Source organism: Drosophila simulans, chromosome 3L (genome assembly GCF_016746395.2).
Source record: "Drosophila simulans strain w501 chromosome 3L, Prin_Dsim_3.1, whole genome shotgun sequence".
Taxonomy (NCBI): Eukaryota; Metazoa; Arthropoda; class Insecta; order Diptera; family Drosophilidae; genus Drosophila; species Drosophila simulans.
Window position 1 is genome coordinate 16,944,867 of NC_052522.2, and position 11,827 is coordinate 16,956,693.

General features: G+C 44.6%; 3 protein-coding genes across 13 annotated transcripts in view; 1 reads left to right on the forward strand and 2 right to left on the reverse strand.

The window, feature by feature from the left end:
• Nucleotides 1-4,812, reverse strand: part of LOC6738429 (RNA-binding protein Musashi homolog Rbp6) — a 175,273-nt gene extending 170,461 nt beyond the window's left edge. For 3 of the 10 annotated variants that reach the window (XM_016169357.3, XR_005544106.2, XR_005544105.2), the window contains exons 1-2: nucleotides 4,404-4,802; nucleotides 1,982-2,679 (exon numbers count right to left, since the gene is read on the reverse strand). In XM_016169357.3, the coding sequence (XP_016032275.1) occupies nucleotides 1,982-2,067 (86 nt within the window). In that variant the 5' untranslated portion in view covers nucleotides 2,068-2,679; nucleotides 4,404-4,802. Of the gene's footprint in view, nucleotides 1-1,981; nucleotides 2,680-4,403 lie in introns of all 10 variants that reach the window. The other 7 variants (XM_016169359.3, XM_016169354.3, XM_016169352.3 and 4 more) reach the window with 7 other exon arrangements.
• A 544-nt stretch (nucleotides 4,813-5,356) lies between these two features.
• LOC6738431 (AFG3-like protein 2) lies at nucleotides 5,357-8,734 on the reverse strand. Its single transcript, XM_002085204.4, has 4 exons — nucleotides 8,390-8,734; nucleotides 7,824-8,326; nucleotides 7,270-7,665; nucleotides 5,357-7,215 (listed from the first exon to the last, which is right to left on the reverse strand). Exons 1-4 carry the CDS (start codon nucleotides 8,471-8,473, stop codon nucleotides 5,718-5,720), a joined length of 2,481 nt encoding a protein of 826 aa, XP_002085240.1. The 5' UTR covers nucleotides 8,474-8,734; the 3' UTR covers nucleotides 5,357-5,717.
• A 1,377-nt stretch (nucleotides 8,735-10,111) lies between these two features.
• LOC6738432 lies at nucleotides 10,112-11,403 on the forward strand. 2 transcript variants are annotated; one of them, XM_002085205.4, is made up of 4 exons: nucleotides 10,118-10,464; nucleotides 10,511-10,744; nucleotides 10,807-11,006; nucleotides 11,070-11,403. In XM_002085205.4, the coding sequence occupies exons 1-4, from the start codon at nucleotides 10,231-10,233 to the stop codon at nucleotides 11,359-11,361; spliced, it is 960 nt and encodes a 319-aa protein (XP_002085241.1). In that variant the 5' UTR covers nucleotides 10,118-10,230; the 3' UTR covers nucleotides 11,362-11,403. The 2 variants fall into 2 exon arrangements, with proteins under 2 accessions (XP_044778766.1, XP_002085241.1); XM_044922831.1 differs by lacking the exon at nucleotides 11,070-11,403 and having other exon boundaries at nucleotides 10,112-10,464; nucleotides 10,824-11,000.
• The last annotated feature ends 424 nt before the right edge of the window (nucleotides 11,404-11,827 follow it).

Genomic DNA, 11,827 nt, shown 5'->3' on the forward strand with positions numbered 1-11,827 from the left:
CCTAAAAAAAAAAGAAATCCCTGAGCAAGTAGTACCCTTTGGTACAACTAAAGTGCATCACTGGTGGCAGTTGCAACAGTTTCTGGTGTTTCAGTTGCAGTTGTTGCACCTGCCAGCATCGTCGGAGCTCAGCGAGCAGCAGGTGATCCATTTCTTTTATCCGGTAGCCTCCGCTTTCCCGCCACGAGAAATGTGGCAAGGGATTTGGAGGGAAAAGCGAGTCGGCAGCCCAGCCCAGCCTATTTTTGCTCTCGTGTTGTTGCGAGTTTGCCAAACTAATGCAAATAGACGAGATGAGCTGCAATCAGCATCCGCGCCCCCCTTTGTGGAGTGCTGAAATTCACTTGGGTTATACAATTTGCAGCATTTCGATAATAGATATATTTATAACCGTACATCTATGTGCATGTATGTATGTAGTATATGCATGAACTGCATAATTTATGGGCATTGCGTGTTCAATGGATTGCGACGGCTGTCCGGGCCATATGGCTGTACCTATGGCTTTTTTTCTAGATTCGCAGCGATTTTCCAATTTTGTGCTGGCTTTTCTCCCTGGGCCACTTCAATGACAAAGGGCTTATATGGCATGAATTGGCATACAGCAGTTGTGGAGCCCTCCTCGGCGCTTCTCATAAAACTTAGCTAAATAGCCAAAATATGGGTTTAAAAGGAAGGAGGAAAATTTCATCTATCTATCTATTCTAGTTTTAGAAATATAATTGAAATTTTCATCATTTGAACAATACAAAAATTCAAGCTATTATAATTATTAGCTTCTTATTATCAATGAATTGAACTAATTTTCGTGGAAATGAAATGAACTTAAGTGGCTGACTGATAAATTATTGCCTAATTTAGAGTTTCAATTTTCATTGAATAGGAACCAATGGCCAGATTCAATTTGAAAATAAAGTTTTCTGTGAAATAGTTCACTTTTTGTGTATTTCTAATCATCATACATCTTTTCTGGATTCCCACTCAACTGAAAATATTACATTCTATGCGAATTCGAACAAAACGACGAGAGCTCCCTATTCAGTAAATTGTTCACTTTATGGGCTGCGTCAAAAGTCCGCTCCATCACTACCTTCAATCAGTCCACTTGGCTGCCAATCACCGGATCATCCATTTGCTAGTCCGACTTTCTGACAGCCAAACTGCACCCCCGACCACCAAGGAGACTACTGCAAGCCGATGCAAATTATCAGCAATGCAGCTCGCAATTAATCTACTGCATATGACACCGCAATCACAACTTAACCCATTTTGGCACAAGTATAAATGTTGAATGCGGGGCTGGGAAGCTGGAAGCTGGGGAATCAGATTGATAATAAACTGTAGCCGGAAGGATGAAAGCGAGTCGAGGGCAGCAACTGCATTGCACTAAAGCACTAAGCCGAATGGCTTTAATTGAATTTTGATGTCCTTGGCAAATTGTTTTCTAATTAGTTTCGCAGACTTGGATCCCCAGCTGGGCCATCGTCCATTTCTGGCCGCTTTCGGCCAGTTCCGGACCCAGTTGACATAGAAAACTTTCTGTCAACAACTCTAACTGCCTTGACACCGCTCCCCAGGCCATGCTCCATTCGCTTCCGGCGCCCTGCGCTTCAATAATGACAAACTTAAAACTTAAACAATTAATGCCACGTCCACGACCTCAAACTAAATAAAAAAGTTCTCGTACAACTCGGCACTGCGAAGTTTGGATGCCCTTCTCTCGGAAAATTTTTTAAGATCTTAATTATGATTTACACAACTAAAATATAAATTATGCACAAAAATCTGAGATACTCAGTTGCTAACTACATCAGATTCCAAACTTTTAAGGATGGTAATTTGTAGATACTTCTACATGTCTTTGTTTATATAGCCGTGGTATTATAAGTGAATCAACCTCGAATTGATTAAAGAATATTCTTCACTTTTTGAGATACCTATCGCTAGGGTATACACATACATATAAGAGCAGCACACTTACCCGGGATCATTGGGCACCTCCGAGGGGGAACAGGGTCCCAGCTCCACTTGCTGTTGCTGCTGCTGCTGCTCAATCTTGATGTCCATGTTGGGGGTTTTGGCTCGGGATTGAGATTGAGTTGGAGCTGGAGCTGGTGATTGGAGTTTGCAGTTGGGTCTGAGCGGAGCTGATGTGGTTGTCTGGCTGTCTATTCTATAATTGTTGCTCCAACGCCTTCTGTGCGGGCATCGAGATGCGAGGGGAGGTCGAGTGGTTCTGTGCGGCTGAGTGGCTGTGTTACTGGGTGTTATGTGTGGACGGGGGATGCTGCTACTACGAGTTGGCTAACAAAGTGTTCCCTTAATCATTGGCCACGATGGCTGCTAGTTGGCTGTTTGATTGGCTGCCGGATTCCTTGTTTTCCATTTGGCCTGGCTTTGGTTTTCCCGCTGATTTTCCACGGCTCTTCTTCTGCTTTGGTTATCGTTTTATTTAGCTTGCTAATTATAATTTGGTTACATTGCACACTTTGAATCACATTTCTTGGTTGTTTTGGTTGCTTCGTTTTGCAGGCCACTTTTGGTTTGGTTTAAATATTATTGTGTATTTTGTAACTATTATTTGGTTTGGTGTTTAGACTTTAAGTTTTAGAAACGTTGCGTTAACTTTGGTTGTTGGTTTCCCAATTGATTTGAAGGCAACATATTACTGCAAAAGATCTGTTTCGGTGTGTTTGGTAAAAATTAATTAAATTGCAATTTTAAACTTTGCCCAGGGAAACTTTTGAAAATGCAATTTTCCCCTTCACTCGCTCCCCCTCGCCCCTCCTCGTTTTCCCACCCATTCGCAGCTGCTGCGCCACCCCCACCCACCCCCTAAAATGCAATGATTCGCAACGAACAATCGTAAAATGCAAAAAAGTGCAACCGATGTGGGAGCGATAGAGAGAGAGGGAGGAAAGCCGTGGAAAAGCCAGGTGAGGAACGGGCGGAAAAAGGGGGGGCGGTTTAGTAACGGCTGAGTGACAATTGGGATGCGGTACTAAGACTGAAAAAGATCTTTGTTTGAAATAAATTTGACTTAGTACTTTAGTACATATGTAAATGACATGAGCCATCAAATTAATTTTCTTGGAAAAGGCGACTCATAAAAAATTAAGAAAACTAAAGATAAAAGGTTAAAAATCTAAATGTTTTATTAAAATTAGAAGTATGCGTAATTGCTTCTTGTGAGATTTTGTTAAAATTATATAATTTCAAGTATTTATTAAAAAGAAATCTACTAATTTAATAAATTCCCATCGTTGTCAAATAATCTGAACGATTTTTAATAATTAAAAATGGTTTTAAATATCACTTTTTTAAAGCGAGAAACACCTTAGGTTCCCCAAACAATTTTTCGGAAATTCAAAAATGCTGGCATCCAAATTTTATAGCTTTGAACTTTTGCTTGTTAAAGCAATTATTTTCCGTTGCTTTCTCTCTGAAATTATTCGCTTTCCTATATTTTTTGTGTGTTCTTTTTTGCATTTTCTGTGCTTAATACGCGCCTTGATCTTTCCCACACCCACAACAGCAGTAAAAACAACAACAAATAATAGAAAAAGACAGAGATAGATAGAGAGGGAGGTGCGAAAGGGCAAGAAGAACATTGCATGCAGTGACTCCCTCAACAAAAATTACAACAACGCCAGCAACAATATAATAACGCGCAGCATGCAAGCTTTCACGAACAGACACGCACACACACAATCGTACACCAGCAGACACACACACCCGCACAGGGAACATGCACCGTTACAACGAGAGCAGAAGTTAACTGGCGGCAGCAACAAACACGTGACCCGACAATTGCAATTGCGACAATTGGCAGCACAAAATAAAACAAAATAAACGATAAGCTAAAACAGAGCTAAGGGAACACATGTGTGGCCAGAGATCGCCGACAGGGGGCGCTCGATTGATCGATCAGTAATCGAAGTTACCGTTAGTACAGCCGTGATCACCACAAAGATCCCTAATAAAAGGAACGATAATATTAATCAAATGTATATTTTATGTAATACATGTGTTTGTTGATTGATTTTACACAAATTGATAAATGATAATTTGCTTCCTATCTTAAAGCAGAATAAATGCAGTGGCAAAACACTTTTAAATATAATTTTCACCATTTGTCATAAATACATAATTTTAATTTTCTAAGAAATCAAACAAAAAACCTAAGGGAAAGTCGCAGGAAATTAAAATCCAATAAATCAAACATGAAATCGCTAGGGATCTCTGCCGTTCTCTTTCTATCGATCAAATATGGATGTTGCCGTTATTTTGCCGGCCGGCAGCCATTTTGCAGGAAAGATCAACACAAACGCAATGTGTTAGTGAGAGCGAGCGAGAGGATGGGCGGGGGTGCGAGGGAGAGGTTTGCGCTTTAACTCCTCTACTTCAGCGGTTATTGTAGTTGATTGCAATTAAAATCGAATGCCGCGCACTGTTACTTGTTTTCGCTATTTTTTTGTATTTTGTATTTTATATTATATAATCGTCAAATTGCACTCCACACAGCCATCGAGGTAAACAAAATGCAAAATGCCCTCCACAGCATGGGGTTTTCCTTTCGGGCCTATCGGTTGTATTGGTTTGGTATCTTGTACGCGATTTGGTAGTTGTTTTGGTTAAAACGCACGCACTCCACGAGCGGTACGAACAGCTCTGAAATCGGGCGACTCGAGAGGAATATAGAAACTGCAACGGTTAGTGCAACGCTGGCGTTCCGCTTTTCTCAGTGCGCGCACACGAACGCGACAACCAACAAGACGACACTGAGCGGCGAGACCCCAAAACCCAACTGACGGCCCCAAAACGACCGGCGGCAGCGACGTCGACTGCACTGCTGCACTCTCTGCCTTCGCTGCTGCTGCTGCTGTTGTTGTTGCCGCTGCTGCTGCCCCTACGGAGCTTTGCACCGGCAGCGGCAGAGGCGCCGACTGCGGCAGTTGCACTATTTACCGGCTGCACATGGCGCATGTACTTCAGCATCACAGCTGATAAGTGATAAGCCGCAGCGAGGAAGAGAAGCCGGCGAAAGTTTGCGGAAAAAGCTTGCCGAAGAGAGCGGCGTTCTCTTAGGCCGCGTGCAGCTTTAAAAGCTCACACTGAGAAAAATTGAAACCTGTCACTATCAGCCAACTCAAGAATACCCAGCTTCAAATTTTGAACAAATTTTGTATTCCAGTGTTATCATAAGATTTTATTGTATGAAATCTACATAATGGAGCAATACAATGTATGAGAAAATACTTTAGTCACAGATCCATTCGTCAAATTGCAACTTTTGCTGTTTTCGAAACGTGGTTCAAACCGTAAGGCATCCACCGCAATAACAACACTGATTCAATAATTTTTCGCCTTGATAACATCGTTTAATTTCGCTTTTCCACACTGACAGGTCATTTCCATTCTTTATTGCCATTTTGAAACTACGCATACGGGGAATTTAGTACAGGCTAGCACTTATTTGCTCAACACGGGAACAAGTTATCCATGTGGGTATCTTAAAATTATGCAAAAACAATAATGAACGCGTCGTGGAGAATTGTAACTCCAGAAGGTCTAGGAACTCCCTGAGCCCTCTCGATCTGCCACATGTCGGGGTTTTCTCCGGTCCGCGTTTGGGGATTACAACAAAAACAAACAGATGTCGGCACCCTCGAACTAACACTCCAAAACTCCCCATCCACATGAGCGAAGATCGTTGCCTAACTGCTCTGGGCAGTTACGGGCTTGGTGGGCGGCGATGTTGGCGTACTGCCAGCGTCCAGAGGCTCCGTTCGTTCCTTTTCCTTGTTCCAGCTCTTGAGGCCTTCGGGCAGAGTGGTGTCCTCCTCGAAGGAGCCGGTTCCCTCGACGAACTCCTCGTAGGTTGACTTCTCCTTGAAGGGTCGTGGGCCCAGCAGCTCAATCATATCATCACGGCTGAGCACTTCATTTTGGAGCAGTCTTTCCGCCACTTTTTGAACATTCTCCTTGTGCTTGGTCAGCAGACTAGTGGTGGCCTCGTGGGCACATTTGATAATCGACCTCACCTCGTTGTCGATCAGCTGCGCTGTGTCCTCCGAGTAGGGCTTGCTGAAAACGGGATCACCGGCCTGGCCCACATCGAAGCTGACCTGCCCGACCTTCTCGTTCATGCCGAAACGCACCACCTGGGAGTAGGCAATATCGGTGATCTTCTTCAGATCATCCTGAGCACCAGTGGTAATGCGATTAAAGAACAGCTCTTCGGCCACACGGCCGCCGAGCGTCATGCACATGCGATCGAACAACTGCTCCTTGGACAGCAAGTAGTGATCCTTGGGCAGATACTGGGCGTAGCCCAGACCCTTGCCGCGTGGTATAATCGAGACCTTCAGCAGAGGATCTGCGTGCTCCAGGAACCAACCGGCCACCGCATGGCCAGCCTCGTGGTGTGCCACCGTTCGCTTTTCCTCCGGCGCCAAAACATTGGTCTTCTTCTCCATGCCAGCGATAACACGCTCAATGGCCTGCTCGAAGTGCTTGAGTACGATCGAATCCTTGGAGTCACGGGCGGCAATCAAAGCAGCTTCGTTGCACACATTCGCGATGTCAGCGCCTGTGAAGCCTGGTGTCAGTGCAGCCATTTTCCTGCTCAGCTCGTTCTTGTCCAGCGACGTCTTCAGGTTACCCAGATGCACCTTAAAGATGCTCGCCCTGCCCTTAATATCAGGTGCTGGTACGTAAATCTGCCGATCGAAACGACCTGGTCGCATGAGAGCCTTGTCGAGAATATCCACACGATTAGTGGCGGCCAGTACGACCACATTCGTAGTGGTATTGAAGCCATCCATTTCCACCAGAAGCTGGTTAAGGGTATTCTCTTGCTCCGAGTGGCCACCGAAGGTCTTTCCACCACGTTTGCGACCCACAGCGTCGATTTCGTCGATGAAGAGGATGCAGGGAGCATGCTTTCGGGCCATGGCGAACATGTCGCGGACACGAGAAGGTCCCACGCCCACAAACATCTCGAGGAACTCGGATCCCGACACGGTAATAAACGGTACATTCGCCTCGCCGGCGGTAGCCTTGGCCAGTAGCGTTTTACCCGTTCCGGGTGGGCCAGTTAGCATGGCACCCTTTGGTATCTTGGCGCCTAAATCGATATACTGTTGCGGGTTCTTCAGGAAGTTAACAAACTCCATGATTTCGATTTTGGCCTCCTCGCAACCGGCAACGTCTCTGTAAGGAATATAATAGGTATTAGGTATGTACTGTGAAGTCTCGCCAACTTACTTGAAACCCACACCAATCTCATTGGGATTGGTTAGCTTGGCGGTGGACTGCATGACGCCACCAAAAAGACCACCACCCTTGCGCCCACGGCCTCCACCCATCATATCGGCGGACTTCCGCATCATATAGACCAGGAAGCCTATGATGAGCAACGTGGGCAGAAGACCCGTCAGACTGGCGGCCTCCACCTCGTTGCGATAGATAACGGGCACAAAGTTGATGGACTCCGTTCCCTGCTCCGTCTGGGCCGCCTCCAGGTTTCGCTCAAAGCTATCCACACTGCCGATGTTGAACCACAAGACGCCACTGCCGCTGTTGCTGTTCTGCTGCAGACGCACTCGCACCCACTTCTTGTTAACCACCTCTAGCTTCTCCACGACGCCCTTCGACAGGTAGCTGTTTTTGGGAAATAGAGATAAATATAATAGTGAGAATCGCAATCGTATCACAACAGGCGAAAGATCTAGATCCATGGAATTAGGCATATATTCCACAGCTTCTAGTTTCACATGTTTTGATCGAGCTCTTATGCAACACGTAATGCTAGACCTCACCTGTTGACGAACTCCTTCCACGAGATCTCCTTGTAGCCCATCTCGAAGAAGGCGAACGAACCCACCAGGACGACGGCTCCGATGGCACCCAGAAGGATCCACCGCTCCCTGTCCCCGCCGCCACCGTTCTCGCCCAGAGGTCGTCCGCCCAGCGAGTTGCCTCCTTTTCCTGCCGGCCCCCTAGAGCTGTTGCTGAACATGCCGAAGTTCCAGTCCGATTTCGCGTCTGTTTGGGATCTGCTGGGTTTAACCGAGGCGGGTGTCGATGTGCTGGGCTTCTCCGAGGCGGATTTGCTGGAACCCGCGGGTGGCTTCTTATCGCCGACGGATCCCTTCGGTTGGCCAGACGACTTGCCGCCGGCTTCGAAATACTTTTCGAATCCCTTCGGCGGCTTCTTGCACAGCAGCTGGATCTGTTTGACCACGTAGCGCAGCAGAGGCGACAGCTCCGTGGGCATGATGTAAACCCCGGCGCCCGTGGCTCCCATGTGTGTGCGTTGTCCCTGCATAAAAAAGGAGGGGGCATTATAAACTTGGATAGCCCTGTAAGTGAGGGATGTGGGCACCTTTCCCGGCAAGGAACCCGCCGTGTAGTTGCGCCGCATCATTCCGGCCATCGTTTTGGCCGTGCCAAACAGCCGGAACGCCATGACTACGGCGGTTTTTCGGTTCTCGCGCTAGGTTACCCAACGATCGGTCGCCCGGATTGCGTGGCCACCGCCTCCAAGCCTCTCACACTGACACAATTTTGGTACGGAAATAATGGGTTTTTCAAACTGACACCGAAATTCGCCGCCACGCACACCCGGTTTCTTTTGAATTTCTCTCGGATTTCGCAAATTAAATGGTGAAATAATAAGCGTAAGAAATTTCTTATTACTAAGTGTGACCGCGCCAAAAACAATGGAAAATACCGACCGGTCTATTAATAAATACCATAGTTTCATAAACCTTGATATTTTTTAGGTAGTGAATTTTCAATACCCTCTTTAATTATTTTTTTATAAAATAAAATAAAATACAAATACATAAAATACAAATAGCATATCTAAACCCAATGCTCTCATGACTGTTAATCGAATGTCATAGCGGATGGGTCCCATTTGCAGGAGAACAATGCTATATAGCAATCATGAACTCTTTAGTTCGTGCCAAACTGTTAAGTAAAATCATGGAACTCTCTGCAAGGTTAAATAATACCGATATACATTTAAAATACCAACGGTCACGTTTTTTTGTGCATATTATAGCACTTTATGGATAAGTCATTTTAAAACCATAAAGATGTAACGTTCAGTGAAGACGCGAACCTTGGTGTGGAAACAAACTTAAAAAGCTCTTTCCAAAGGAAATTAAATGAAGAAGTTCATTCTATACTTTGAATGTTCTGCCAAATGGGTATCCAATGCCATTAAATATGAATGGAAGCCCGAAAACCGCAGTACCCTGCATAAATCCACAGATATAGAGGAGGCTTAGCTTTGGCAAGTTGTGCAGGTTGCATGGGCAAAAGTTGCCCCCAAATGCAATCCAACCAAGTATTAAACCCTAATTAACGCATTAAAAAGAAAAACTAAGTTAGTTCGAAGTCAAGTTGCATTTCGTTACTATTTTATCATAGCACTGCTATTTCAGAGAACACCAGAATTTCTTCCTCTTATGTTGTTTTAATCTATATTTTCGAAACTAATGAAGAATCAATTGAATTATTTGAAATTAAATATCTAATGTTATTATAACAAAAAAATTTGCCCATTAAAACTGTAAGTCATAGGAATTTTTTATTTTAAACTCGCAGGTACCAAACACTGCTATTTTTATGAACACAGCTGTATGTGCGGAAAGGAACATCGAGTGGTCATCTTGACCACGCAGTATGCATCCACCTTGGTGTGGCTTGGATGCAAGTTGGTCAAGGAGCAGATGTGATGGCTTCTGGCGAGAGCAGGAGGATTTTAAGGAAGAAGGCGCATCTTACTCCCGATCTGCAACTCCCATTCTACTCCTTCCACCTGGCTGACTTGGACGGTGCACCCACAGTGCCAGGATCGACGACCGTTGGGTGTGGATGGCTCCGTGTTGCATTTCTTTCTGGACGAGATTGTCGACGCTGCACTAGGTGCGATAGGTCCTTCATGAGAAGGCGCAGTATACCGACACATTACCCTTTTTCATTGCTGATATTTTGTATACACAGTGTATCACCAATACAAACATCAAAAGCAAAATGCATAAATTTCTCAAAAATACAATCAAAAAATAAATGTAAGCCGAGCGCAGTAGGTGTGTTTTACATACAAATTTCCAGCTAGCACGCATCATTTGTTGTCTCTCTATGTAGAATTTTTATACAACTCTTTAGTACATATCTTTTTACGCATATATTCACAAATCCGTGGCCAGTCGAATGGAGGAGGCTCCAGTGGGTAAACAAGTTCGATTGCAGGACTTGCCGGCTGATGTGCTGCATATGGTCATGGGCCATTTGGACCTATACCACCACAAGTTGCTGCGGGAAACTTCGGAGGAACTGAAGCAGATCAGCACGGCGTACATACTGCATCATCACAAGGCCTACGAGGTGGCCCATTCGGAAGGACTCTCGGAGGAGCAGAGTAGCGCGAAAAGGATCATGCTGCAGGTGGGTTAGTTCTCAACTCGATACACGATCTAACCACTTTCCCCAGGTCCTGCGCACGGCTATTAGCTACTTTTCCGACGAGGACAGTGAATCCGACGTGGCCATCAGTCTACTGCACTTTCACTCTAAGGAGGCCGTTTTTTATAATGAAGCTGACCATCTGGGCAAGTTCCTTGTCCATTTCCTGATCCTCAATGAGCAAGCCTTCAACGTATTCAGTGCTGAGAGACTGAAACTTAGGCGCCTCCATTACACAATGGCAATTTTCGGCCTATTGCGAGTGAGTTAAGTCCTTTGCTCCTTGAGTCTACCGAGTTGTGAGCTGTGCACATATCTCTGCAGCAATTTCGAAATTTTAGGATCCTGGGATTCGGCAAGACCTTTTGGCACTGGAACGTGGAGGTCGAATTGAGCCACACCTTCATCGGTGTCATTGAAGAAGCAAAATCCAGCTTCAATACTGTGGAGTCCCAACGACGCATCTACTTCATCTCCATTCTGGCCGAGCTGCTCTTCCACGAGAAGAGCAACCAGAACTATGGGTAATAGACGTGCTTAATGCATATCTATGTTCGTAGATTGATCCAATCATATATTTCTTTCAGTGGACAGAGGGGCTTGGAAGGCACTTTGTACACCTACAGTATTCAGCCAAATTCAAAAGCCAAGCGCACTCCTCGAATGTTTATAAAGTTTATAGTGGATGGTCCGCAGTTTCTACTTGAATATCTGAAGGACCTAATCAGCGGAGAGGAAGATCCTCAGAATCCGTTCGTCTTGCCACCAGGAACAGACTTTGCCATTCGAGTTGAGACCAGGTGCTTGAAAGGACCCCAGTTTGTATATTACGGAAATCTGAATTTTAATGTGTTGAGATGGAGCGAACTAGTCGAATGAAGATGTATCTGGACGAAAATGCTAAACAAATTAACGATTCTGTAACATTTAGTTGGAATACAAGATATTTGACGTTTTATATACAAAAACTTATTTATTTTTGATTGTCCATGTAAACTACTGATAAAATTGAAAACCTAAGAAGAGCGCAAAGATATATTGGTGTTACATATATAGATAACATACGCATCTTCCAATCTACCTATGTATGCATTCTATAAATACAGTCTAATCCGATTTCAGATAGATTATCGCATTTCTTTTCGTGCTCTTCTGTAGCCTCGATAAAATTTAACAAGTAACATACATAGCTTAAACTGAATATTTCTTTTGTTTATTTGCCCAGTTTCTTATTTAATACTTAATAGTTATTTGTTTCTTACTTTGAGGCGAATATGTACATATATACAGCTGTGTTCATAAAAATATCAGTTTTAATGGGAAAATTTGTTAATGGGACAGCAGT